This window comes from Scardinius erythrophthalmus, assembly GCF_964197995.2.
Source record: "Scardinius erythrophthalmus genome assembly, chromosome: 18".
Classification (NCBI taxonomy): domain Eukaryota; kingdom Metazoa; phylum Chordata; class Actinopteri; order Cypriniformes; family Leuciscidae; genus Scardinius; species Scardinius erythrophthalmus.
In genome coordinates this window covers 1,953,198-1,980,697 of record NC_138238.1, presented here as the reverse complement: position 1 = coordinate 1,980,697, position 27,500 = coordinate 1,953,198, and the positions used below count along the sequence as shown (strand labels likewise).

Sequence of the window (27,500 nt, the reverse complement as noted above, 5' to 3'; positions counted from 1 at the left end):
TTGAGAACCGTTCGCTGCCTCACTTTGAAAAGCACTCCAAAGTAAGAAGGAGCAACTCGAGTCTTCAGCTCTTCTTTGCCATTCATACCTTTGATCCTTCAATTACTGCAACTTTTGTCCTTTGTCCGCTGGGATGATTTCAAATAAATGCTTTTTGTAATAAAAAAAAGCCTATCATTGTGTTGCACAGGAGAGATTATACTCGCTTTAAACTTTATTTAATAACTTTACGATCAGTTTTTCCCTATTTTGAGGTGTCAGAAATCATGCATGTGTTTAATTGACTTCTAGCAACAGGTTTTCACACGGGTCCTTGAAATCCTTGAAAGTTTGTGAATCTAAAAAAAAAAAAAATCAAGGCCCTGGAAAGTTTTTGAAGATAAACATGCATAGATACAGATCCTTGAAAGTGCTTGACTTTATTTTATTTTTAATTTATAAAAAGCCAATCGTTGCGTTGCACAGGAGAGATTATAAAAGCCGTTTAAACTTTATTTAGTAACTTTAACAATTAGTTTTTCCTTATTTTGAGGTGCATAATGCATGCATTTAATTGACTTTAGCAATCTTTGCATGATTAATTCCAAGGTTTATGCAACTCTTTGTTCAAAAACTGCATGTTTTCATTGCCGTCGTAAAATCACACTATGTACCGATGAATATTTCATCAAGCTTTATGATTCTGTTTGGAGGAAATGCTTCAGAACTTTTGAAAGTGATCAGAGGTTAAAGAAGACACAAATTAGAGGCTGTGTGGAATAAAAGCAACATGTTTGTGTGATTTGTTCTTTTATGTTTCAGCTCCCTGCAGCGAAGGGCTTTGTGGCAGACAGCTTTTATTCTGGTCTGACGCCCACTGAGTTCTTCTTCCACACGATGGCTGGCAGAGAAGGGCTGGTCGACACCGCTGTGAAAACAGCAGAGACGGGGTACATGCAGGTACCACAGCAGCTGAAGCGTGTCCGTTTGCCTCCTGTATCCACTTTAAAGTCCCCCTGTGGTGAAAATCAAGCTTTTAATGCTGTTTATGTGTCTATATGGTGTTTTTAATACGCTTTAAGACAAACCGTGTGTAAATTCATAAGTCAACAGCATTGCTGAGTATTTCCTCCTTAAAACTGCAGTGAACCAAAGACAGTCTCAAAAACACGCTTTGAAATCGCTGGTGTTTCTGACGTCACAAACTACCTTGTAACCAGGGTTTGAAATGAACTTTTTCACTCACTGATTTCTTATTCAAACTAAATACTGTCCTCCAGCATCTCCTCCCTTCCTCTTTCATTCTCATCACCAAAAATGTGTTGTAGGTGGACCGATCAATACAGTATAAAGAACATCAAAAAAATTAAGGATGTTGGAAAATAACAATGTTTTCTGTTAACCAAATGCTTTTTAATCTTCGCTGTTGCTTCAATGCACATGAACAAGCGCGCTGTTATTTGATGCGTAGTGAAGTGTGTGTTCAAGTAAGCCAGATATGAGCAGATTCTGCACAATACGCTGTATTTAATAAATCATGATGACTCACGAAATACTTGCGCTAAATCTGCACAGATTTGTCTTATACAGACTTCCCCAGCAAAGTGAGTAAACATCATAAGTAACACGCCACTGTTCATTTTTACGGTTTTTATTTTGAAGTTTGTCGGGTGTTCATTTCAAACCCTGCTTGTAACCAATCAGATCAACGTGTGATCGCCAACCAGTGGATCGCTGAGCTGAGCTGAGCTGAGTGGAGGCGGGGCTCATTTGCATATTCATAGAACCAAGCGTACTAAATGAGGCAAGGGTGTCGAGCTACATTCAAGATATTTTAAAACATGAAGAATTTTTTTTCAATGAAAAAAGTTTAAATATGTCATTTTGGTGATCAAACATTAAATTTATTGACTACAGGGGGACTTTAATGTATTGTCATAATTATAAACACTTGTTTGTAGAGCAAACAGTATCACCATTTACCTATAGCCTAGTGAATCAGAACTCTTGCACAATCACATAAAACACACTTCCGTGTTGCAAAATAAGGTGAATAATGATCAATTAATAAGTTATGGATTCATTTATGCACGTAAACTATCAATGTTCCAGCTTAAGTTCAAATATAAAAAAATTAGCCAGTCATTTAATTGCCCGTATGTCGTTGCAAAACTACCTTTTTATAATTCTGCATTTTCCTAACTGTCTTCAACAACGAGTGAGATCTGAGAAAGGAATTAGTTCTGCTCAGACGGGGTGGAGTGTGTTAATGGTGTGTGTGTGTTGTACAGAGGCGTTTGGTGAAGTCTCTGGAGGACTTGTGCTCTCAGTACGATCTGACGGTGCGCAGCTCCACCGGTGACATCATTCAGTTCATCTACGGCGGAGACGGACTCGATCCCGCGGCCATGGAGGGGAAAGATGAGCCGCTGGAGTTCAAAAGAGTCCTTGACAACATCAGAGTACGTCAAAGATTATTCTCAAAGAAACCTGTTAGGTCCAGTGAAACATGATAAACAAACTTGTTTATTAAATTACTTTATATCAGGGTTCACACGGGTCCTTGAAATCCTGGAAAGTTTGTGAATCTGATAGAAAAACAAATTCAAGGCCCTGGGGAGTTTTTGAAAATAAACACACATAGAGACTGGTCTTTGAAAGTGCTTGAATTTATCAAGTTTTCTTGAAAAAAATCCATATTATTCCCTCCGGTCCGCCAATGTGTTATTTCGCCAACACTACGTGGCCTGTGCACACTAGCTGGCTTGTTTTACGTTAGTTACACGCATTTGCCCAAATATTTTATTTAATGTAATGTTTAATCGCTTTACTTTAAGATAATGTAAACCCATGAGGCAAGAAAAAACTTAAAAGCATATTCATATTACAAAACTTCTAGTTACATGAGCCTAAGCTCTTTTAAAAAGATAAGTTAATATCAGATCATTTTAGAATACGGTATAGGATGTACTGAATATTCTTCAGTTTTATGTAAAACAGAAATATGACGAATAGATTATCAGATCTGTCATATGGCCAAAAATAAATGCAAAAAAAAAAAAGATAAGAGAAAGCTTTTTTCCATAGTAGTTTGACACATGAAAACTGTAACAATGCATCTTACAAGGTAACACAATGAGTTTTTGAGTCCTTGAAGTAAGTCCCCGCAGTAAGTCCTTGAATTTGAGGGTGTTGGACCTGGAAAGTCCTTGAAAGGTCCTTGAATTTGTAGTTAACCGAGTTGTGGGAACCCTGTTATATAATCTTACCTCATAATTCAAATTGTACGAGGAACAGACCAAATTTAAGTAGTTCACTGAAAATCTTGCATATAAATGTAATTTGCATATTTAAATTAGCTGGTTAGATTATACAGTGTTTTCCGTCATGTCATAAACTTGAAGCGGCTCTGACAAAATTGTATTTTTTCTGTTTCGGCAATTCCTTATGGAATCCATTTTATTTATTTGTCTGGATAACGTTTTAATGGTCACCAAATCAATTGAATTCATAAAACTAACAGTTTAATATATTTAAATATAATATATAAAATATATTTATATATATATATAATTATTTTTCTCAAATTCTGTTTGCTTTTTTTCTGTTTTATGATTTAATACAAATTTATCATCAAATTGCCTAACCCTGGTGATCAAATTCACACAATTTTTACAATATAACCAATCTTTTAAAATGTAATCAAATGAAAATATAACAATACCTTTACACAAAAATTTGTATTTAAAAATAAATACAAGTGTAAATGATTGTATTAACTTTTTTTTTTTTTTATAAACTTCTGCACAAGAGAGGTTTACTATATAAATTAAAACATGAATAAAAGCACTTGATATCTCTTACAAATAAATAAATAAATAAAAATTATTATTTCTACTACTTTAGTACATTTTACTGTACAAATTTTAGGGCCTAAATGCATCAGCCACATTTTCTTCAGAGGAACTGAAGACTTGTTTGTCTTGTTTCATGCTAGTCTGCTTGTGTATGAGCAATCAGAGTGGATTCTGGGATTATAATGTCTCTTCTCAAATGTGAGCTGACATTTATGAAATGGTAGAGTTGTGCTCTGCCGTCAGTTTCCTACAATCACCTCTGGCCTTTTTCATCTCTTTCACATTCTGATCACTACTATCTGTGGAGTCTAATTGATTGAAATGGTGCTTGAGGATGCTGGGATGTGGGAAGGCTGAAGAGCACTTGACACATCATCATCCTCTCTCTTGCTCCTCTGAACGCTGATGCTCAGGTTTGTGTTTTCTCAGGCGGTGTACGGCTGTCCGGGTGAGCCGGCGCTGAGCAGAAACGAGCTGGTTTTGACCACCGACTCCATCATGAAGAGAAAAGACTTCCTTTGCTGTAGAGACACGTTTCTGGAGGTGAGACGGACTTCAGACTCTCCCTCATGTCGTTCCAAACCCGTATGGAATTGATTTCTTCAGTAGAGCACAAAAAAGTAATAATCACTAAAAAGGTGCAACAACTATAAAAAATTTTTATTGATGAACCAGAATTCCCACGGCCTTGAAAAACCCTGATATTGAGCACATTTTTTGTTTTGTGTTATTTATAGACCTGGAAAAGTCATGGAAATTTTAATGACGAATATAATTTTTTCTAGTTGTGTTAAATAATAATAATAAACCCCCAAAATATATTAAACACTGAAAAACATTCAGTTATTGAAACTTCTGCAATTATGGGATTTAATTATTTAAATTATTTTTTTATTAATATATTTGCTCTCCTATAAGGGGTGTAAATCTTTGGGTAGACAGTGAACCGATTCACAATTCATAGGTTTTCTATTCAGGAAATATTTTTGCCAATTCAGAATGATTCGATCCGATTCAATTCGATTTTGATTAATGATTTGATCCTGTATTTTTTAGGTGCATTCATAGTGTCCTAATGTAGGTAAGACAAATACAAACTACTTAAGATTGTTAAAAAGATCACTCGCTTTCATTATATAGGAAAACAGCAGCGTGAACGTTAACAACTTCTGTTTCTCAGAAGAAATTAAATTTCATGAGCGTGAGAAAATTGAATTATTCCTTTAACTCATGAAGTTCTTGATTTCCTCACATTGACATGGTTACTATGATCCACAGCTCTGATTTTACACACTTCCCAAGTGTATGAATTGAACATCCAACCCTACAGAATTTATCAGACAGTAGAAAAATGAATGACAATCTTCACATGAGGACAAAACATATAAAGAAAGAACATTTCCTTTCTCATTTGATGCAGTGCCTGTCGGTCCTCTAAAGCTCTTCACTGTTTGAGTGCTCAGTTTATCAAAGTCCTTCAGATGAATGTGTGTCTCTTCCAAGCGGAGATGCCCTAGACTCTCATAAAGGAGAACGAATGGTTTTACGGTTCATGAGAGGTGGCATGAGGATGCATTTAAACAACACTGATGCATTGTGTAAATAGTCGCGATAAAGAGTGTTGTTGCCTAAACACGAATCTCTCAAATAAAGCTCATCGCTAAATGGGTTAAACATCTGCCGTCAATGTCCAGGTTGCATATAAATGCAGTTGTTAAATGTTCCTAATGTTGTTTTGGAGTCTACAAGTTTACATGCTTTCAAGGTCAAAAAACACTTTAGTTTTCTAATAATAATCATTGCAGCATCAGCTCTTTTCTCTCAGTGTCTGAAACAGTTCGTTTGCAGATTCAGTCTCTCTAAACCCCGCCTCTCTGAATGCTGCTCTGCTCTGATTGGTCAGATGGCTCAGTCTGTTGTGATTGGTCGGAATCAAAACGCTCATCATATCTGAATCTCAGCTCTTGATCACAGTGATACGAACAGTGACGATGGCTCGACATGAACAACACGAACCAAACTCTCCAGTCTCAGATACACTACAGTGTTTGAGGGCGGAGCTAAGAGACGCTGCTCAGCCAAATTAAGACCACAGGCTGGCATTATGCAAATTAGTTACAGAGCTACGTAGATTCAGCAGGAAGTGAGACTGGGTTTACCGACGACTCGTTTCAGGCGTTCAGAATCACTTCTTTCTTTTAGGAGACAAAAACTTTGCAGTCTGTTTACATTCACAGTCAGCTCTAATACTGCATAAAAGGTAACAACTGAAAAAGCATTATTTTATTAGTTTATTTTGCATAGTCATTGATTCTCCTGTATGCATTCAGCCGCTTAAATGAAACTGAATGACTGAAGCGTTTCTGCTCAGTGTCTGTGTGTTTCATTTAAAGGCACTGACAGACACTGGCAGTGACAAGTATTTACAGGTATTGTATGGCATCAGCATGACGTTTGAGTTTGAGTTTATTAATGTCTTTATATGAGAGTCAGTTGTGAGTTTAGTTCAGCATGACTACAGTAGTAACCAGTGTTGATGTGCTGATGCTGATCTACACACACTAATCCTGATGCACGCTTTCAAACCGGCCGTCCGGATCATTAGAGGTTTTCAGGTTTATGTGAATTTGCAGATTTATGCCTCAATGCGACTCACTGCTTCCTGAGTGTCTCATGTTTCACCCCAAATAAATTAAAATAAATTATTTTGTTTAAAGTGTTTTTTAAGATTTTAATTGCATTGCTTTATTATTTTCATGATAACTAAACACATTTTTTGGAAGTTTAATAATTTTCTAAGTCATTATAAATCAGTGTTATTTTAGTATTATTTTATATACTATTGTAGTATTTATTAAAAATGTTGTAATTTGAGAGTATTTTTATGTGATTTTTTTTGGCCTTTTAATTATTTTTGATGTAAACCATTTTTTTTAAATATTATTTTCCATTTGTTGCGATGGCAGAATTTTTAATAAATTAACATGAACATTTCTTATAAAGTTTCATCTAATATATATCTAAATCATCTCATATATCTAAAATATATATATATATATAGATATTTGATAGAATCTGTGAAATTTATCCAATAGTATCTTTGTAACTTTTTGTGCAGAGCTGAATTCGTATAAATGATTTTGCTGCAGTGATGAGCTCTGCATTGAATTTTGGGTTCATTTTTCAAATGTAATTTTGCTGTCTAAATGCTTTGAAATTCTTTTCAATTATAGGAAATCAGAAAGTTCATAAAAACAATTTCGGAGAGAATCAAAAAGACACGCGACAAGTACGGCATCAATGACAATGGAACAACAGAGGTGAGAGAGAGAGAGAGAGAGAGAGAGAGAGAGAGAGAGAGAGAGAGGGAGGGAGGGAGGGAGGGAGGGAGTGAGTGAGTGAGTGAGTGAGTGAGTGAGTGAGTGAGTGAGTGAGTGAGTGAGTGAGTGAGTGAGTGAGTGAGTGAGTGAGTGAGTGAGTGAGTGAGTGAGTGAGTGAGTGAGTGAGGGAGTGAGGGAGTGAGTGAGTGAGTGAGTGAGTGAGTGAGTGAGTGAGTGAGTGAGTGAGTGAGTGAGTGAGTGAGTGAGTGAGTGAGTGAGTGAGTGAGTGAGTGAGTGAGTGAGTGAGTGAGTGAGTGAGTGAGTGAGTGAGTGAGTGAGTGAGGGAGGGAGGGAGGGAGGGAGGGAGGGAGGGAGGGAGGGAGGGAGGGAGGGAGGGAGGGAGGGAGGGAGGGAGGGAGGGAGGGAGGGAGTGAGTGAGTGAGTGAGTGAGTGAGTGAGTGAGTGAGTGAGTGAGTGAGTGAGTGAGTGAGTGAGTGAGTGAGTGAGTGAGTGAGTGAGTGAGTGAGTGAGGGAGGGAGGGAGGGAGGGAGGGAGGGAGGGAGGGAGGGAGGGAGGGAGGGAGGGAGGGAGGGAGGGAGTGAGGGAGTGAGGGAGGGAGGGAGGGAGGGAGGGAGTGTCTGACGGCCTGTTTTCTGATCCATTACAGCCTAAAGTTCTGTACCAGTTGGACAGGATCACTCCGACCCAGCTGGAGAAGTTTCTGGAAACCTGCAGAGACAAATATATGAGGTAACACACACACAGCGGTTCACAGTTTCGGATGAGCGCTCGCTGTAATGGCAGATGTTGATCTAATGAGCTGAGCTTAATCTGGCCAGAAAAACATCTTCACCATTACCGACCCTGTCAGGATAAAGCTGATACTGCGACTGCTGTTTACTCCGATCAGATCTAGAGATGCATTAACAGAGCTGAGAACTCGCTGATGTACAGAAATGCTTTAAAGGGTTAGTTCACCCCGAAAATGAAAATTGTCAGTGATTACTCTCCCTCATGTTGTTCCAACCCCGTAAGACTTTTATTGCGCGAGAACTGAGAAGAAGAGAGAAGCTTGTAAATGTCTGGACGTCGTCATCTCAGTTCCCGCGCATGCATCATGGCGCTCTTTGGGCAACAATATTGCCATTAAAGATGCTATATGTAACTTTTTTACTCTACTAAACCATACAAATATCATAATCTGTTTGCAGATATTTAGGAAACTCTGAAACTCGTTTCTCTGAAAAACACTTCTACAGCCAGTTATTTTACTTATGATTTTACACATTCAGTGTTGTCAACTGGTTTTTGTTTTGGTCTGTGTGACTCCGCCCACTGCCAGTTCACCCAATAGTATTTTGACATCCCGAGTTGCCAGGAAAACACAGCGTATTGCAGCCTTGGAAACGGGCAAACAAACTGGGTCAGAGATTGCAGATTCCACACAACCTAAAAAGCCTTGATATCCAGCTAAAAATCTCGATGAACGAGAGCATATTACAACGCGGATAAATCAACTCATTAACTTAGTCTGTAAGGTTCCTCGGCTTTCGTTGTCATTTTTGCTCGTTCATGTTGTGTGTCCTTAAACTGGCAACCCGTCGAGTCTGAGGAGGCGGGGAAACAACGATCTCTGATATTTTTCATTTTGACTGCAGTACCGATTTCGGCCACTAGTTCAAGTTCAAGTTAAATTCTATTTATTTAGCACATTTACAACAACGACTAGGCAGAACAAAGTGCTTTTCAGAACAACAAGATTAAAAGATGTAACATGCATAACAACAAATAAAACAAAATAAAAGAGCAACATAGCTAAGAAGAGAGTAACCATAAGGAGTAGCAAAACAGTATCAGACTCAAATCTAAATTAGTAAAACCATTCGAAGAAAAGAATCAATATGCTAAAGAAAACAGGTAATTTTTTAAGAGAGTTGAAAGCAGACCGAGAAGGTGTCACTAGCTGTCATTCTTACAGACAGCACCTTTTAAATGTGCTATATAAATAAATAAATAAAAGTTGAAGTTTATTGTGAAGTTTATTGTGAGGTGTGTGTGTGTTGCTCAGGGCGCAGATGGAGCCGGGCTCTGCTGTCGGAGCGCTGTGTGCCCAGAGCATCGGGGAGCCCGGCACGCAGATGACCCTCAAGACCTTCCACTTCGCCGGAGTCGCTTCCATGAACATCACTCTGGGAGTCCCGAGAATCAAAGAGATCATCAATGCGTCCAAGAACATCAGGTGACTACACAAACCCGGATACATGTGATGTGGAAACCTGGAGATATCAGGGAATTGGGGGGAAAAAAATTTTAGAGCATGATTTTTTTTTATACTTTTAAAATTATATATAGAAGTGATCGCTTTTAACTTATATTACTATTATTTAGTAATATAATTGTATAAATTTATTATATTTATTTATTATTTATATTTAAATAAATTATTTTTTATATTTATAAATTATATATAAATTGAATTATTTTTCAGGCCTGAAAATTAAAGCAATACATTTTGTAGTATTTTATTACAGTATTTTTTTTTTTTTTTTTTTCATTTATTACAATATATAAAATGTATAAATTATTAATTGTAATATTTATAACCCCCAGGACTGGAAAAGTCATAAAAATTGTGTGTGTGTGTGTGTATATATATATATATATATATATATATATATACAGGGCTTGACATTAACACCCGCCAACCCGCCAAATGCGGGTGGATTTTGCTCGTGGCGGGTAACACAGTCACTCCAACTAGCCACTTTGGCGGGTTGAATAATTGTAGTCTTTTCAAAAGGCATCTGAAATAAGTGTGACACTACGACACTACAACTCCCATAGGGCTGTCAACGAATATTCTAAATTCGAATATATATTCGAATAGTTTTAAAAAACAGAATTTCGAAGGTGAAAATTAATATTCGAATGTGGAAAAACGCCCGCGGTAGCAGAGGCGCGGCTGTCTGCTTTGTGAGTGGGCGCGCTGCCTGAGGGGTCATTTTATTTAACGTTAAACAGAAACATTACTGAAGTGTAGGCTACTGTACTGACTGAATAGATATTGCATGAATAAGGTAGGTTAGATACAGCAGTTTCATGCACTGCAGGCTTCCACTGGTTTGATTATTTACCGTTTCATGTCAAGGAAAAGTTCCATGTTTCCCACAGCACAGCTCGCTCGGAGCATTCAATGTCGATTATATATAGGCTACTGTAAAACTTCAATCAATGTTAATAATATTTGTTTCAATCACTGAATGAAGCCTGCTATATAAGAGTCGCGACCTTAAATGGCTTGCATTAAACTCTTGATCAGCACTCAACATTCGCTTATTGTTGTTGTTCATTTTTAAACTGTTATGCACAGAGCGCGTGACGCCTCATTCGCGCCGCAAGACCTCCAGACGCGCGTAAACGCGTTTTTACACTCGCGCCAGATGCTCTATTCGCGTTTGGTGTTGAGTGTGAGGGCTAGAGAGATGAAGAGTGCCTGCGAGTGAGCGAGCGAGAGTGAGTGAGGTCTGCGGTCTTGGCCATTAGTTGATTTCCTTGTTTTCGTGTAGGTAATACGTTGTCAAATATGTTTAAACTTAAATAAACTACCTATACAAGTAGTTATGTCTCTTTGTATTAATTTGTCCTGTTATTGACGTAATGCACGTCATTGACAAAATGCGCAACCAGATGTTCGAATAGTTCGAATATAAGCTATGTGTTTTTTTTAGAGGGAATATTCGAAGGTCATTTTTGAGCAATTTTGACAGCCCTAATGAATATTGTCGCTAGTGACAGACAACAAAGAACCTGCTGGAGTTATGTCGTTTGCCGGTGGAGCAATGTGGCGACATAATACATAATACATGGTTTTATTTTAAAAAGGAGCTTTACACACAACCTTATCAGAGCTAATGATAATGACCTGTATTGTTATATATTTATGTAGTCTTGATTTGGGTGTACACAGTGGTTTTACATTTAAAAGGGTTGTAAATCTAGTTCAAGTACATTTTAGCACGCCATAGTCAACTTTTATCAGGTAATTTCACAACAACAAAAATGTGGCTAGTAAAAATGCTGTGTGGCTAGTAACTTTGGAAAACCACTAGCCACATTGGCTAGTGAGCAAAAAAGTTAATGTCAAGCCCTGTATATATATATATATATATATATATATATATATATATATATATATATATATATATATATATATATATATATATATATATATATATATATATATATATATATATATATAATCATGAATAAACATTATACATTATATATATATATTTATAATTATGCTTTTCTTCTCATCTATATCTCTAAAATATTTTATATCTATTTTTTTTTTAACTCAAGATTCTTTGATATACCTTTGAGTTCCACTTAAATGCTATATAGTACATGAATATGTTAATCATTCTGAATAATCCAGTGCTGTGGTATTACCATCTAATATACCATGATATTAATAAATGCCACAGTATTTTTTTAAGAGCACAGATGATAAACCATAAATCGACCTCACAGACCTGTCAGAAAAATCCTGAAATAACCTTCACGAAAATAGCGACCTGAAACATTTCTAGACCCTGTAGATGATAGATGTGCAGGAGACCGTAAGAGCCATCAATGCATTAGAGTTTGATCTCGACCCCTGGAGGAGGAAAACACACCTGTCAATCAGAGGGTGTGTGTGTGTGTGTGTGTGTGTGTGTCCCTCACAGTGTCAGTGCTGCTGTTTAGAGATGATTAATGACTGTGGTGACTAGTTCTTCCTCACTAGTCTCTGTGTGTGTGCGCGTGTGCTAACGTGTCTCTGTGTCTCAGTACGCCCATCATAAGTGCCAGCCTGGACTGTGATGATGATGCAGATTTCGCTCGGCTGGTGAAGGGTCGCATTGAGAAAACTCTTCTGGGAGAGGTAGGCGCACTGTGACCTCTGCTGTTCACTAAAGCCTGCGTTATTATTGATATTTCTCATGCTTTATGATTGGGGTAGAGCTGGGTATCGCTCAGAAATGTTCAATATCGATTTCGATAACGGTTACCTTTTTCGATACCAATTTTATGATCAGATAATGTTATAGCAGAGTCTGTTTCATTAATGTGAAGAGGGAAAACCGTCCTTAAGGATAAGCACACTTTACCAGATAACTAGTTTAATTCCGGTTTTCCCATTTAAATATTTCTGGATTTCGTTTGTTTTTTTGTTTTGTTTTTCTGGATGGTTAAATAAAATGTTATTTCATTTTATTTTTACCCTGTTTTTGCTTTCTGCTTTATTGTCTATATTCCATTTTAATGGTTTAATAAAAAACATCTAATTAAATTCAAAATGAAAATTATTTTATTCAAATGAAAATTAAACAAACCCTACTACTACTACCAAATTTTCTTCCATGTTATAATTTTAACAGTAAACCTCTGTTGTGTTGCATTAGTAGTGGTGGTGGTGGTGGTGGTAGTAGATTTGTCGCAGTTTAAGTTAAACCAAACTTTTATTTTGGCGGGTTGCCGTGTAGAGATACTTCTGTGATGTGATGATGGTTTCTCTCAATTAAATGTTGTCAAAGTGAGAATATTAAACCACAAAAGGACTATTTAAATATGAATCCTGCATGTTCTGCGTCTCTTTGTCAGACGTGCGGCTCCACTGATGAGATTAACCCTCAGGTCTCGATATTTGGTACCGAACGACAAGACGTTTTTTGATACTCGATGGAATCAAAGAAATTCGGACTGTGCCTAAAAAGTATCGAACTCGATACCCAGCTCTAGTTAGGGCTGTCAGTATGAAATTAAAATCCGCCTGGCAACCCCCCAGAATAGCATGCCATTTCTCAAGCCTTTGTGGAAAATTCAATCCCAGAATGCTTTGCAAAGAGCTCAGTTTTGGAAATATGTAGTTTTGCTCATTCACACTGTTTTCAGGAGTCAGTATGTTGTTGTTGTTTTCAACTGAATCACTGAGTTTGATTGTTTCTGTCAGATTTCGGAGTACATCGAGGAGGTTTTCCTGCCGGATGATTGTTTTATCCTGGTGAAACTGTCGCTAGAGAGGATTCGTCTCCTGAGGCTGGAGGTAACGGCACATTTGATCATAACTACCTGTTAGCATCACATCAGTCTCACATACATATTAAACACGCATATCTATAGACTAAACACGTAATACGCATGTGCACGCCGTCAGCGTTCTCACAGGGTTGCGTTTTTGAAGTTTCGCGGAGATGATGTTTTTTTTGTTGTTTTTTTGTTTTTTTTTGTCGTTTAAGCGGCCCATAAGTTAATAACTAATGATCTTTGCAACGGAAGTGAATCAATCAAAACTAACTTTAACTGGACAATAACTTTATTCTAGAGCTGCTGTAAAGCCTAAACAATCTCTGCTACTGTAATCTCCTGTTATCACTGTAAAGCTGCTTTAAAACAGTCTATATTGTTAAAAGCGCTATATAAATGAAGGTGACTTGACTTGACTAGTTTACCCATTATCATTATTTCTCTCTCTCATTATTTCACTAAAGCCCTATTCGGACGGGACTAGTGTAACATGGAGAGAGTCGGGGTAAAGGATTAAACACCAGAGCTTCTCTGTCTGAATGTGCATCTCAGTGATCATGACGGACAATGTCAGTAAAGATTACAGTGACTTCTACCTTCAGTAAAAAGGTCTGGAAAAATTCCCTCAGGTGACACTAATCCGGTGCGAATACACCCGCTGTAAATATGTACGTAAATATTCCATATTTCCAGTTTAAAAGTAGTTTTCCACAGTTTTCAAGTATGGAGACGCTTGAAGAAGCATCAGCTGCGTTCTAGTCGCTGGGACGAGTCTGTGGCAAAACTCAAGTGTTTCACACACACACACACACACACACACACACACCCCATTCAGATCAGAGAGAAGATCGACAGCACTCGTTAGAGGCATAAAACATCTTTTAGCGTTAGATAAGAGCCTATTACCAACACAATCCTATCTGAAGTTAATTAATACATCGTCCGACCGGACACAACTGTTTTATATATATAAATATAGGTTATATGTGTTTGCGCACATGATATCAGGAAGCAGCGTAACACACACATGACGAAATCGAGTTACTCTCCCACTTCTGCTAGTTTACTGAGATCTCTTATCCTGTGCGAACTGGCCATTAATATTACAGACGTCCTGTGGTAACATTACATTACTCCATCTACCCTGGTAAAGCTAATCCCGTCCGAATAGGGCTTTAGTTTTCCTATCTCCTGATTGGTGGATAATAACCTGTGCTCTGGCCAGCAGTGACTCCACTTCTTTGTTGTGTTCAATGGCGACGTCAAACGACTGGAGGAAATCCGACACCATGTGATCGATGACTTTCTTCATGGTCTTATACTTTTCATGAATGATCTTGTAAAGTTAATCCCGTCTGAATAGGGCTTATGATGATGATGATCTTCAGAGAGGGTTATAGAGCTGTGTTGTTCTGTTCAGGTGAACGCAGAGACCGTACGTTACTCCATCTGCACGTCGAAGCTGCGTGTGAAGCCGGGGGACATCGCGGTTCACGGAGAGGCCGTGGTGTGTGTGTCGCCCAGAGAAAACAGCAAGAGCTCCATGTACTACGTCCTGCAGTCGCTCAAACAGGAGCTTCCCAAGGTCAGTCACTGTTGGACTCGCACACGCTGACATAACACTGATCTGATGTTCAATAACTGATGCTGAGAGACCATGTGATGTAGTTCATTTAGCCAATCAGATTCTGTCTCTTTTAAGGGAATCATGATTGCAACCTGGAGACACAAGCTTTAACAGTATATAGAATAAAGACAAAATGCTAGCTTTTATTTTGTCATATTTATTAGTGGCGATCAAGGTTTGATTGAACAATTCTTTAATTTAATTTCTGTAATCTTATTAGGGTTAATGTTCAGTGTATATATATATATATATATATATATATATATATATATATATATATATATATATATATATATATATATATATATATATTTAGATGCAAAAGCCTCTTAAGTGCCATCTGAAATTTTCTTCTAAAATTAGTATTTTTTTCAAGCTCGTATATTTTAGCTCAGTAATTTCACTTTAATGACAATTAATAGGTCATTATAGTGAAATTACTGAACATAAACATACAAGCTTGATAAAAAATATTCAATTTCAGATGGCACTTTTGCATCTGAAGTCTTCATTCATATATATATATACATACATACATACATACATACATACATACATATATATATATATATATATATATATATATATATATATATATATATACATACATACATACATACATACATACATACATACATACATACATACATACATACATACATACATACATACATACATACATACATACATACATACATACATACATACATACATACATACATACATACATACATATACATACATACATATACATACATACATATACATACATACACATACACACATTCATATAACCTTATTGTAAACTAAAACTTATTTGTTAATCGAATTAAAGTTGAAATTCTAAAAAATAAATAAAATATGAATATTCGATATAAACTCGAACTTAAAAAATTACTGATATTACTGAAACTAAAATAAATTTAAAGCTAAATATAAAAAATAAAAAAATAAAAAATGACAAAAGCACATAAAATTAAAATGCAATCTGAAAATATAAAAGCGAATATTATACGTGGCTTAGTGCTGTGAAATCGATTAATCGCATCTAACATAAAAGTTTGTAAATATGTTGTGTGTGTGTGTGTGTAGGTGGTGGTCCAGGGCATCCCTCAAGTGGCGCGTGCCGTGATCCACATTGACGAGCAGAGCGGGATAAAGAAGTTCAAACTGCTGGTGGAGGGAGACAATCTCAGGGCTGTCATGGCAACACACGGCGTCAACGGCAACAGAACAACATCCAACAACACGTACGAGGTACCGGTCCAGTCTGACTCGCTTCACGCAGCGTTTGCTTTTAAACCTCAGTCTTTACATGATAATGATAATCGTCTTTACATTCATTTTTCAGGGCCCTATAAAATCTACTTTATTTTTTCCATAATTTTTCCAAAATTGATTTCCGATTTATTGCTTTTAATTTAAATATTTAAAAAGCATGTCTAATCAATTGAATTCATAATGTAACAATTTAACAATTTCATACAATAATAGGTATTTAGGAAATGTTTTATATTTTCTCTGAAATGTCTTATTTTTTCAGGATTTATGATTTAAAAAAAATATGTATTTAAATTGAGATTTATTTAAAATGTATTTATTTGTCATTTAAAATGTATTATCGATTTTTCATATTTATTATAAATTATTAATGAAGGCATAAAACTAACAATTAATTTAACAATATTTTTTTTGGCACAACTGTTAAAAACATGGAAGAGCAACTAAGAGACACTCCTTAAAACAATTAGGTTTTCATCATTTTATAATTATTTCTTGTAGAAGTACATTCTGCGGTACAATTTTAATACTTTATCTTTCTGTCATAATTTCTTCAAAACTGACTTATTTTGACGGGTTGTCGTGAAGAGTTTCTGGGTGCATAGTTTGTCAGTTTTCTGAAATTGTGGCGCTAGTCCATATCATAATTAAATAACTGTACAAGCCAACTTATGATTTATTAATTCATAATTTGTCAGTAGGGCCTTATATGTGTCTGAGTGTGTGTGATGGCTGTGTTTGGGGTCATCAGGTCGAGAAGACGATAGGCATCGAAGCAGCGAGATCCACCATCATTAATGAGATCCAGTATACCATGGTAAACCACGGTATGAGCATCGACCGCAGGCACGTCATGCTTCTGGCGGACCTCATGTCCTATAAGGTGAGCTTGTGAAGTGATGATGATGATGATGATGATGATGATGGAGACGAGAGCGACTCTGACTCTTATGGGCCGCAGGGAGAGATTCTGGGCATCACTCGCTTCGGTCTGGCGAAGATGAAGGAGAGCGTCCTCATGCTGGCGTCCTTCGAGAAGACGGCCGATCATCTGTTCGATGCTGCGTATTTCGGCCAGAAAGACTCGGTCTGCGGTGAGTGATGAGCAGAAACACGCACAATCTGTGTGTGGATGTATATACATGACCCTGGATCACGTCACCAGTCTCGAGTCGCACGGGTTTATCTGTGGCAATAGCCAACAATACATTGTATGGGTCAAAATTATCCATTTTTCTTTTATGCCAAAAATCATTAGGATATTCAGTAAAGATCATGTTCCATGATGATATTTAGTAAATTTCCTACCGTAAATATATAAAACATGTATTTCTGTGAGTGAATGCTGCACAATCGCCAACATAAATGCACAACTTTAAAGGAGATTTTCTCAATGTTTCGATTTTTTTGCATCCTCAGATTCCAGATTTACAATAGTTGTATCTCGACCAATTATGGTCCTATCCTAACAAACCACACATCAATGGAAAGCTTATTTATTCAGTTTCAGATGATATATACATCTCAATTTAAAAAAATTGACCCATGTGACTGGTTTTGTGGTCCAGGGTGTGTGTGTGTGTGTGTGTGTGTGTGGTAGATTTTATTTATAAAGAAAGAATAAATTAGGAATAAGACTGCAGACAAGGTCCTAAAACAGGCTTAATTCTTATTACCATTATTTGAGGTGGAAAAAGATTAAAATATGTTAAACTTTTATATATTATTATATCAGTAACACTTTACCATAAGGTTTCATTTGTTAATATTAGTTAACTATGTTAATTACCATGAACTAACTATGAAAGGCATTTATTAATCTTAGTTGGTAGTATTTCAACACTTACCAATATCTGTTAATAGACCTGAGCTGACATGAACTAACAATGAACAAATTAATAAAAATACTCTAAATGTATTGCTCATTGTTAGTTACCTTGTTGTAAAGTATTATCATTATGTTAGTATGTTTATTTTGAATAATTTCATTCAAATTAAATCATGTCTATTGAGCATCTTAATCTTAATGCAATTGTGATTGTTAATTTCCTTAATGTGAGAAAATATATATTTTCCTAGATGTAGAAATATGATTCACCCTGCAGTTCTTTTAAGCAGTGCAAACTGAAATTGATTATTTTTTATTAAATTCTTAGGTTACACTTTAAGGTGTTTTTGTTACACTGTAATTATTATACATTTAACTTGGGGCGTGGTTTACGGTTAGTTGCATGTAATTGTGCACAATTTACATTTTATGTGTATTAACATTTTTATTTATGGTATATTTTTACTTTATTATTTCATTTATGGCCATGCACACACTGTGAAGTTTCAGGAGTGACAACTCTAAATGATCATTCCTTGTGTGTCCGACACACGACTCGCTCCTGAAGTTGTGATGATTGACAGTGCGGTAACCATAGCAACGTTCTGGTGTTCTCGCGTGTGTATGTTTCCTATTTCTGAATAACCCAAGTGAATATCAGTCATTCGTCCTGTGGTCCTGCAGGTGTGTCCGAGTGCATTATAATGGGAATCCCCATGAACATCGGCACCGGACTCTTCAAACTCCTGCACAGCGCCTCGAAGGAGCCCAGTCCCCCCCGCAGGCCGTTGCTCTTCGACAGTCCTGATTTCCACATCCCTCTGGTCCAGTAATGCTCAGATGTCCAGCGTAAGGAGTGTTTACTGCACATCTCCTGCTGCGTTCACATCAGTCTGTGCCTTGAGGCCTTTTGCCTTGCCAAATCTGGTGTTCCCAATTGAGACGGTGAGAATAAGTTGCAGGGATGATGATGATAATGATGATGATGATGATTCAGTGAATGAATCGCCTTCAAGACTGAGATCACTGATGTTTTTTATTATCTTTATGATAATAGACTCTTGGGCCTTTCTGGTGATCCCTGCAAACATTCGGCCCTGTTATGATTTTCATCTAAGATTATGTTCTTTACTGGTTGTTAGATTAAAATCAGATTAAATAAGGCACTTGTATTTAAAAAAAAAAAAAAGATTAGTATTTACTCAATATATTATACTAAATGTAATATATGTGATTGAAAGTGCATTTTTTGGTTGTGTTGCGTTGAGCTGCTGTGTTTGCTGGAAACAGGCATACATGTATTCTGTAAATATGTATCAGGTGTGAATAAAATGTACATTACGACAACAGTCAGGAGCACATTGTTTCACTTGATTTATTTTTTGTGCATTATTAAAAGTTCACATGTGTCAGATGCTGTTTGAGAGTCTGAACGTTACATGCTGTTCGACATCAAGATTCATCGCAATATGTGATTTTAAGGTGCATGATTTCAGCCTGTTCCTTTCCATCAGAGCATAAGTGCCCTTAAATACATCTGTAATCGAGCATTAAACTATTCCAGATGCTCTGGAAAACACAAGCTTTTAACGAGCACATCTTCAGCCTGTCGATGGCACACACTGACATTAGCGTGAAGAATTTAACAGTCCCAGCTGTTCATCTAATCCTTCTGAAAGAATCAAATTAAAGCATTTCTTTATAATATCTTTATATATAAAGTACAGACTTTAAAGATCAGAGCTGCCAATGGAGTATTTACAGTGTCTTCTATCAATCTATTGAAATGATCTTGCGCTCTTACCCTGTGTTCCCGCTTCAAGTGAACATCACTGACACTCACAACTTCACAACACTTTACTTGAAGACATTATATGGGTATTTTTAACGCGTTATGAATTGTAATGCACCCTGCATTGTATGATTGCATGAAAAGGAACCCCAGTTATAATACATTATAATACTCATCTCTTCATTCTTGCACTTTTAGAAAGTGTAATGCATTAAAACATGAAACAACCAATTTCAGATGTAATCTGCAAACATAATGCATTTTAACTTTGTATACAGTTGTTTATGTAAAGATACAATGCATTACATGGTACATTATACATATATATAATAATATAGATTACGTAATGTGTGTCACAAGATGAGCATTTGTGGTTAAAAAGTATATAAATGTTTATTTTTTTAGAAAATGACACATTTTGTTTAGATAAGACTCTTATTCCTCGTGGGATCGTGTCGAGACTTTGAAGCTGCACTGAAACTCCCATTTGGACCTTCAACCTGTTGGACCCCATTGAAGTCACTATAAATCCTGGAATGTTTTCCTCAAAAACCTTCATTTCTTTTCCACTGAAGAAACATCTTGGATGATGTGGGGGTGAGTAAATTATCAGGAAACTTGAATTCTGAAGTGAACTACTCCTTTAAGTGAGGTCATTGTGTTGTTCTGCACGCTAACTAGCGCTAGGGCGTCTTTCTCTGCGTCTCCCATCACGGATTTGAAATCCCGAACTCATCCGACAGCAGTATTGAGATTATCTCAAGGCTGGTTTTTCTTGCCAAGAACACCTCAATGTCTGAGATCCTCTGCAAATGTCATAATGAGTTTATGTCACGCAGGAGCTGCTCGAAGGCAGCTGGCATGTAGCGGTTTTGCCTCTCTGCTCCGCGAATGCGGTGGATATCTCCAGATCTTGTGACGAGGTCAACACTCGGCTCTGATGCGCGGGCAGGGCTTCGGTGTTCCCGCTGGTGGTGTTGCTGCTGAAGGGCTCGGTTTTGAGGTGTTTGGAGAAGTGCACGCTGAGGTTGGGCCGCTGTATAGCGCCGCCCTGGTGGCCGGGACGCCTCAGGTAAGAGGAGAGCGTGGACACGCAACTCTTCTTGAAGTTCTCGTTCATGAAGGCGTAGACGATGGGGTTGTTGAAGGAGTTGGAGAAGCCGATGGCCTGGACCACAGCGATGATCATGTTCACCGTGACCTCGTTGTAGTTCTTCTCCAGGTCGTCTGAATGAAGAACGGACAGCCAATTAATTCAATTAACGTTTATTTGTATAGCGCTTTTCACAATACACATCGTTTCAAAGCAGCTTTACTGAAAGTGCATGAGTCCATATTATTATATAATATTCCATATTATTTGATCTGTTATCAGAGGTGACTGTCTAAGTTATGCATTTCAGAAATGTATACAAATCACAGTTAGTGAAAAATCTATTCATTTAAACAATGTAATTTAAGGCAGAAACAATGAGCTCAGTGAAGTAATTACCATAAACATGTCTATTTAAACTGTGAAAATATGGGTGTTTACAGTAACATCAGATGCTTATTTTACAATCCTCTCAGACTGGAGACTTTAAAAGTGTCGAATGTTTTTTACTTTCTCTGTAAAGTTGCCGTAATTGTTGCTTTTAAGGTGGATTTGCTTTCCAGTGTTAGCACAAGAGAAGTTTTAAGGGCTCCCCGCAGGTTTTGATGAACATTTGAAAATTAAAAAATTAAAACAGTCATAAATATTCGTATTGTAATTATATGGTTGTAATATAAAAATAAAATGATCATTGCTAATATTATGTTTTCATAACTATTTTTTATTTTACAGTCAAATATTATTTTTCTATTTAGTGACAATTTTTTTAAGTAATAATTTTTTTATAGCCATATTGATGTTTTATTTATTTTGTTTTATTGCTAAATAAATGCACTATATTGCATATTCATTGTATTTCTACTTATCCTGTTCTTCAATATTGAATGTATGTTTGAATAAATCGGTTTTATGACAGCCACCATTTAAATGTTGATATAAAAAAATAAGTAGAAACATAATTGTCGTTAAAAAATTATTATATAAACTTATTTAATTTGTAGGCAGTGGCTGTGTGCACTGTGTAAATGGCAACTAGATTCTATTTACACTGTAAAAATAGTTATTTATGCTATTTATACTTATAGTTGCTGATACTCTTTGCACCACAGTGTTGTTTACATTAAACGCTATGCAAAAATAACATTATAAATTATTATTAAAATTATAAAATGGATGATGCCTTATTGGGAAAATAAAGCCTTCCCTAAACTTAACCCTAACCGATAATCATGTATGACACTTTATTTCCACTTTTCGAATATGTTCTTCATTTTTATTGAAAATAAATGACTGTCCAATCTGAAATGTGATGGGAAAAGGGAGTGAGTTTGGCTAAAGGCGGATTCAAACTCTGGTAAATTTGGGTCAAAAGCTTTCTGGCACGCGCCTTTACCCCTGAACTAATGCTACTGTTGACAATCAAGAGTCTTCCGTAATTGTGTCTGGACCAATCAGACGTCAGTGGGCGGGGTTAGTGTAAATGGCCTCTGCCAACAAGGCGGGTTATTTAAACTTAGTGAAAATAGACACTTTTATAATTTTATATGCAAGTGTTCTACAAATCAATTAATTTGAACCTTTAATATTATAATGCCGTACCAACTGTAGTTCCCTGTATAATTTACAGCATTAGTTGAGAGATATTTGCCGTGTTCTGTACCTGATAGGCACCAAATTAATCAATATTGAATCAAAATCAAATCCAATGAAGAAATTTGTGTCAATAAATGTTTGGGGTTTTTTTTTTCCCTGCAGCAAAACTCTGGGGGAAGATGCAACCAGTCATGAAGCTGCAAACATGTCACCTTTTTCACCTGATGTGAGTTTGCAGGTCTGTAGTAATCCGCTTTATACTGTGTCCTTACCAGAAAAAATGTGATAAACGCTATTTGTAGATCCGAACCAGCCGTAGCCGAAACATTTAGACCTGCTCGTCACTAAAACCACCTGGACGTGCCTGATTTAAGACGCCTATTTGTAGTTACCCAGAACACGTTTTCAGGGATATCTGAACTTATATTCGTGTAGTGGTGTTTGATTGAGGCATGCAATCAAATAGAGTGGAGATATTTGACCCTTTTAACCCTGTGCCCTGTGGGTGGTTCTGGTCTAATGATCAATCATCCGGGTTGTTAACAGTGATTGTGAGTTCAGCCTCGAGAACGAGCGACCCAGAAGTCTCTGGAATGGCACATAGCAACAGGTTATCGCAACTACACTGATCTGCCACGGGAATGGAAAGAATCTGAATGGTGAGTAAAGCACTACTTTGTGTAATTTTTGTGCAGTTCAGATTGTTCACACGGAGCCGGTGCGAGATGATTGGATCAGGAGGACAGATGCGTTCAGTTCTCGAGCGCATTGACATGACGCTCTGTGGAGTAAACGGCCATGACACACTTACTGTACTCGAACAGCATGTGCACGATGTGAAACGGCGCCCAGCAGACGGTGAACAGAAGCACAATAGTGATCATCATTTTGACGGCACGTTTCTTCTTCCTGTTAGAACAGCAAAAAAGGAAAGTTACTGTAATATCAATGTAATCAGATTACTTTGCCCACCAAGTAACTAGTAAAGTAACGCATTACTTTTAAATTCACAACAAAGTATCTGAGTTACTTTTTCTAAGAAGTAATGCAAGTTACTTTGTTTTCCCGTTATTTTTACTCCTCTCATTGGCACAAAAACAAAGTATTCCTCAAAATGAATAAAAACAGTGAAATGCACTTTCAGAATATTATGGAAACCTGCGATTAATTAAATGTTAAATAATACAAATATACTTTATGCATTTAATCTCACTTTATTAACCAGTGTCTTTGCTGCTGACCCTTATAGCAAAAAATGTATTTCACTTTTGGTGTTAAAGGGCCTTTACATTTGCCAAAAATAGAATTACTTATATTTTGTAATTAAAAAAACAAACAAGTCCAGCTCAGGTGAGGTAATGTAACGCATTACTTTACTTCCCATAACCGTAAACACGTTCCATTTCCGTAACACAATTAGTAACTTTTTTAGGGAGTAACGCATTACTTTTAAAAGTAACTGACGAGAAAAACTCGTCGTATTCACTCAATGCGTTTTTCATGATGCAAAGAGATGAGCTTTTGAACTAAAGTTAATATAGGAAACACTAAAAGCCTTTTTAATGCATTAATTATGCCTAGTAATGCACCGTATGATCACGTGAATAATTGTAACCACAGGTATAATACATTATCATTCTCATCTATTCATTGTTGCACCTTCAGAAAGTATAATGCATTAAAACACGACAAACAACCAGTTTCAGATGTAATCTGGTTATGATTATTTATTAAAAGATATAATGCATAACAACGTGCATTATGAATATGCATTATGCATAAAGGGTTAAATATGCATTTACTTTATATGCATTAAGTAAATTGTTTCCATAATCAGAAAAATAAGCTTGATTTTTATCCACTGGATTTTGATTTTAAGGAAACATGGAATGCTATTGGGTAAAATGAGTCGTTTGTTATTATTTTTCTGTTTCATTTGTAAATGCATCATATTATGGAAGTAAAATAGGTTGGGAACATGTTAGTGCATATGAAAGCACTATATAAATGTTGATTTTAATTTTATTTTATTGTTGTCACTTTTCTCAGTGTACCTGGAGATTTTGTTGATCTCCCTGTGGTTCATGGCGCTGAGGACCGAAGAGTCTCCCACACGTTTGCGGATCCAGAGCTCGATGCCGATGCGACTGTAGAGGAAGAGCATGGCGGCGAGCGGGAGCAGGAACAGCGCCACCATCATGAAGGTGGTGTAAACCTGGCGGTGCACCAGCGAATGCCAGCGCTCGTGACAGCACACGTGATGGTGGTCGTACAAGAAGTCATACTTCACCTGAGGAACACAGATAACAGAGGAAACCTTATTGGTATTCATACAAAGCATGCATGACTTTTAAAGGAGCTGTAGGCAATATATTTTAGAGCAGCATGCATACAATCTCCCTACTGTCTGAAATATGTGTCGTCTTAGCCAATCAGAAATGCTCTCTGAATGTCAATCCTTGTAAACGTTTAGATATTTTTGGAGGGTATAATACTCGAAATACTATACCCGATGTCTGTCAAGTTTGGAAAGTTACATAAAAGTTTCATAAAGCATCATAACAGTAGTCTAAGAGTAGCAGTACTACAAATGCATGATAAAGAAGCTGAAAATTAGAAAATTCCAGATTTTAAGTTTCTAAAGTTAAACCTGTGTGGTTTGCAATTGAATTTTGGATTTCAATTTTTGGAGGGATTAGAAAATTCCAGATTTTAAGTTTCTAAAGTTAAACCTGTGTGGTTTGCAATTGAATTTTGGATTTTACATTATTATAATTTACAGACATTATAATACTCGAAATCCAAAATTCAATTGCAAACCACACAGGTTTAACTTTAGAAACTTAAAATCTGGAATTTTCTAATTTTCAGCTTCTTTATCATGCATTTGTAGTACTGCTACTCTTAGACTACTGTTATGATGCTTTATGAAACTTTTATGTAACTTTCCAAACTTGACAGACATCGTTAAATGGAAAAAAGCGGCATTAAGGTTCTTCAAATTCATTTGCACATCAGCCGACAGCGTTGAAGGACACAAGGGTGAGTAATGATGACTTGTCTGTCATTTATTATGCCTTATAATGCACTGTATGATCTCATGAATAATTCTAACCACAGTTATAATACATTATAATACTCGTCTACTCAATGTTACACCTTTAGAAAGTATAATGCATTGAAACAAACAACCAATTGCAGATGTAATCTGCAAATATTACAATGCATTTTGAATTATTTATGAAAACAATGCATTACAACGTACTTTATGAATGCTAATATAATGCATTATACATAAAGGCTTCGATCAAAGTGTTTCCATACTATTCAGGACAATAAGCTTGATTTTATCCACTGGATTTTCATTGTTAGGAAATGCAATTGCATGTGCCCACAGTTATGTCAGTAAATAAAAGGCATTTTGAAGGGAAAGCAAGTTATTTGCATTGCTATTTTTCTGTTTCGTTTGCAAATCCATCACATTACAGAAGTAAAATGAGTGGGAACATGTTGACAGCGCAAATAAATCAATGAATAACGCATGAACTCCTGCGGTAAGATGAACCGCTCTCGAGTGAATCTCTTCTACTGTGTGCGCTTCATCTCCGCTGATTTCAAGGACAGTGATGTGGCATCGCGTGTTTAATGAGCTGACGGACTCTGTCAAGCTTCACTAAACCATCATTTTCACGTGTGTCAAAGCAATTAGCCTTGTTAAATGTTCTCAGTTAACAGTGATTAACTTGCAGTGATTTCAGTTAAACAGTTTGTGTGGCTCTTTTCATCAGTCACTCACCTCTAACTGCTGCACAAACAGCATCGGTGATCCCACCATGACCGCAGCGATCCACACCAGCCCTGCACATGTATATAAACCTGGATATTAATGGATTTTTCCCATGAGCCCATCATGTTAATGAAGAACAGCTGCATATACTCCAACCTAGCAGAGGAAAAGCCCTCAAGGGAACCGCTCATATTTGCACATGCAAATGACAAGCTAGTTCTGTATTTCCCAACAGGGAGAGATTACATTTAACAATTTGTTTTTATGCTGTTATTTTCTCCACTGGGGAATTGCTTTTTAATGATAACAGGCCTACTGTGAATTGATGCTATTTAGTTATTTTTGTAATGTAATCATCTTAAACGGTAGAATTCCTGGTGGAAATACTACATTACCCATGATTCTGCGAAGAAAATCTCTTTAATTAGATTCGCAATGCTTCATGACATTGTAGTTCTTTCTTTCATTAAAGCTGTTAAGCTCAGTCTTGTACTTTTAATCTAGTCATGTTTAAGGCTTTTCACACTGCGCTTAAACCCGGGTTGTCGTCGTTCCGCTTTTGCACCGTCAAAGCCGTATTGCAGTGCTAAACTTGTACAGTGTAAAATGATGCTAGATGATTGGCAACGACAGACTGAGAATCGTGTGCCTCATAATCACGAGCTTTGGACAGTCACGGAAACGTTGTGTAAACAGTAGTTCCAGCGTTTGAGGGAGAAAATGTCGAACAGTGACAGAAAACATTGGAGAGACCGATGAGGATGTGCAGTTTTACAGCCTTGTGTAAACACATGTGACCACAAAACCAGTCACATGGGTCAATTCTTTGAAATTGAGATGTATATATCATCTGAAACTGAATAAATAAGCTTTCCATTGATGTGTGGTTTGTTAGGATAGGACAATATTTGGTCGAGATACAACTATTGTAAATCTGGAATCTGAGGATGCAAAAAAATTTAAACATTGAGAAAATCTCCTCTAAAGTTCTACATTTATGTTGGCGATTGTGCAGCATTCACTCACAGAAATACATGTTTTATATATTTACGGTAGGAAATTTACTAAATATCTTCATGGAACATGATCTTTACTTAATATCCTAATGATTTTTGGCATAAAATAAAAATCAATAATATTGACCCATACAATGTATTGTTGGCTATTGCCACAGATATACCCGTGCGACTCGAGACTGGTGACGTGATCCAGGGTCAAATATTGTGTGCGGCGTTTGTCCAATCAGTGACACTGCAAATTAGGACATTAACCAG

At 36.7% G+C, this 27,500-nt stretch overlaps 2 protein-coding genes across 3 annotated transcripts in view; one reads left to right on the top strand and one right to left on the bottom strand.

Moving 5' to 3' along the window:
* polr3a (polymerase (RNA) III (DNA directed) polypeptide A) overlaps positions 1–19,317 on the top strand; it is a 39,539-nt gene extending 20,222 nt beyond the window's left edge. The window contains exons 18-32 of one of the 2 annotated variants that reach the window (XM_081393684.1): positions 1–41; positions 802–939; positions 2,271–2,441; positions 4,266–4,379; positions 6,230–6,265; positions 7,070–7,156; positions 7,824–7,906; positions 9,225–9,395; positions 11,990–12,083; positions 13,152–13,244; positions 14,646–14,810; positions 15,945–16,109; positions 16,885–17,016; positions 17,095–17,227; positions 18,646–19,317. The exon at positions 1–41 is cut by the window's left edge and continues 78 nt beyond it. In XM_081393684.1, the coding sequence (XP_081249810.1) occupies positions 1–41; positions 802–939; positions 2,271–2,441; positions 4,266–4,379; positions 6,230–6,265; positions 7,070–7,156; positions 7,824–7,906; positions 9,225–9,395; positions 11,990–12,083; positions 13,152–13,244; positions 14,646–14,810; positions 15,945–16,109; positions 16,885–17,016; positions 17,095–17,227; positions 18,646–18,794 (1,772 nt within the window). In that variant the 3' untranslated portion in view covers positions 18,795–19,317. The remainder of the gene's footprint in view (positions 42–801; positions 940–2,270; positions 2,442–4,265; positions 4,380–6,229; positions 6,266–7,069; positions 7,157–7,823; positions 7,907–9,224; positions 9,396–11,989; positions 12,084–13,151; positions 13,245–14,645; positions 14,811–15,944; positions 16,110–16,884; positions 17,017–17,094; positions 17,228–18,645) is intronic. The other variant, XM_081393685.1, reaches the window with a different exon arrangement.
* Positions 19,318–19,328: 11 nt separating this feature from the next.
* qrfprb (pyroglutamylated RFamide peptide receptor b) overlaps positions 19,329–27,500 on the bottom strand; it is a gene marked incomplete at its 5' end in the record, with an annotated part of 14,548 nt that continues 6,376 nt past the window's right edge. The window contains 4 exons of the mRNA XM_081392686.1: positions 19,329–20,980; positions 23,251–23,348; positions 24,494–24,729; positions 26,236–26,297. Coding sequence (XP_081248812.1) covers positions 20,580–20,980; positions 23,251–23,348; positions 24,494–24,729; positions 26,236–26,297 — 797 coding nt within the window. The 3' untranslated portion in view covers positions 19,329–20,579. The remainder of the gene's footprint in view (positions 20,981–23,250; positions 23,349–24,493; positions 24,730–26,235; positions 26,298–27,500) is intronic.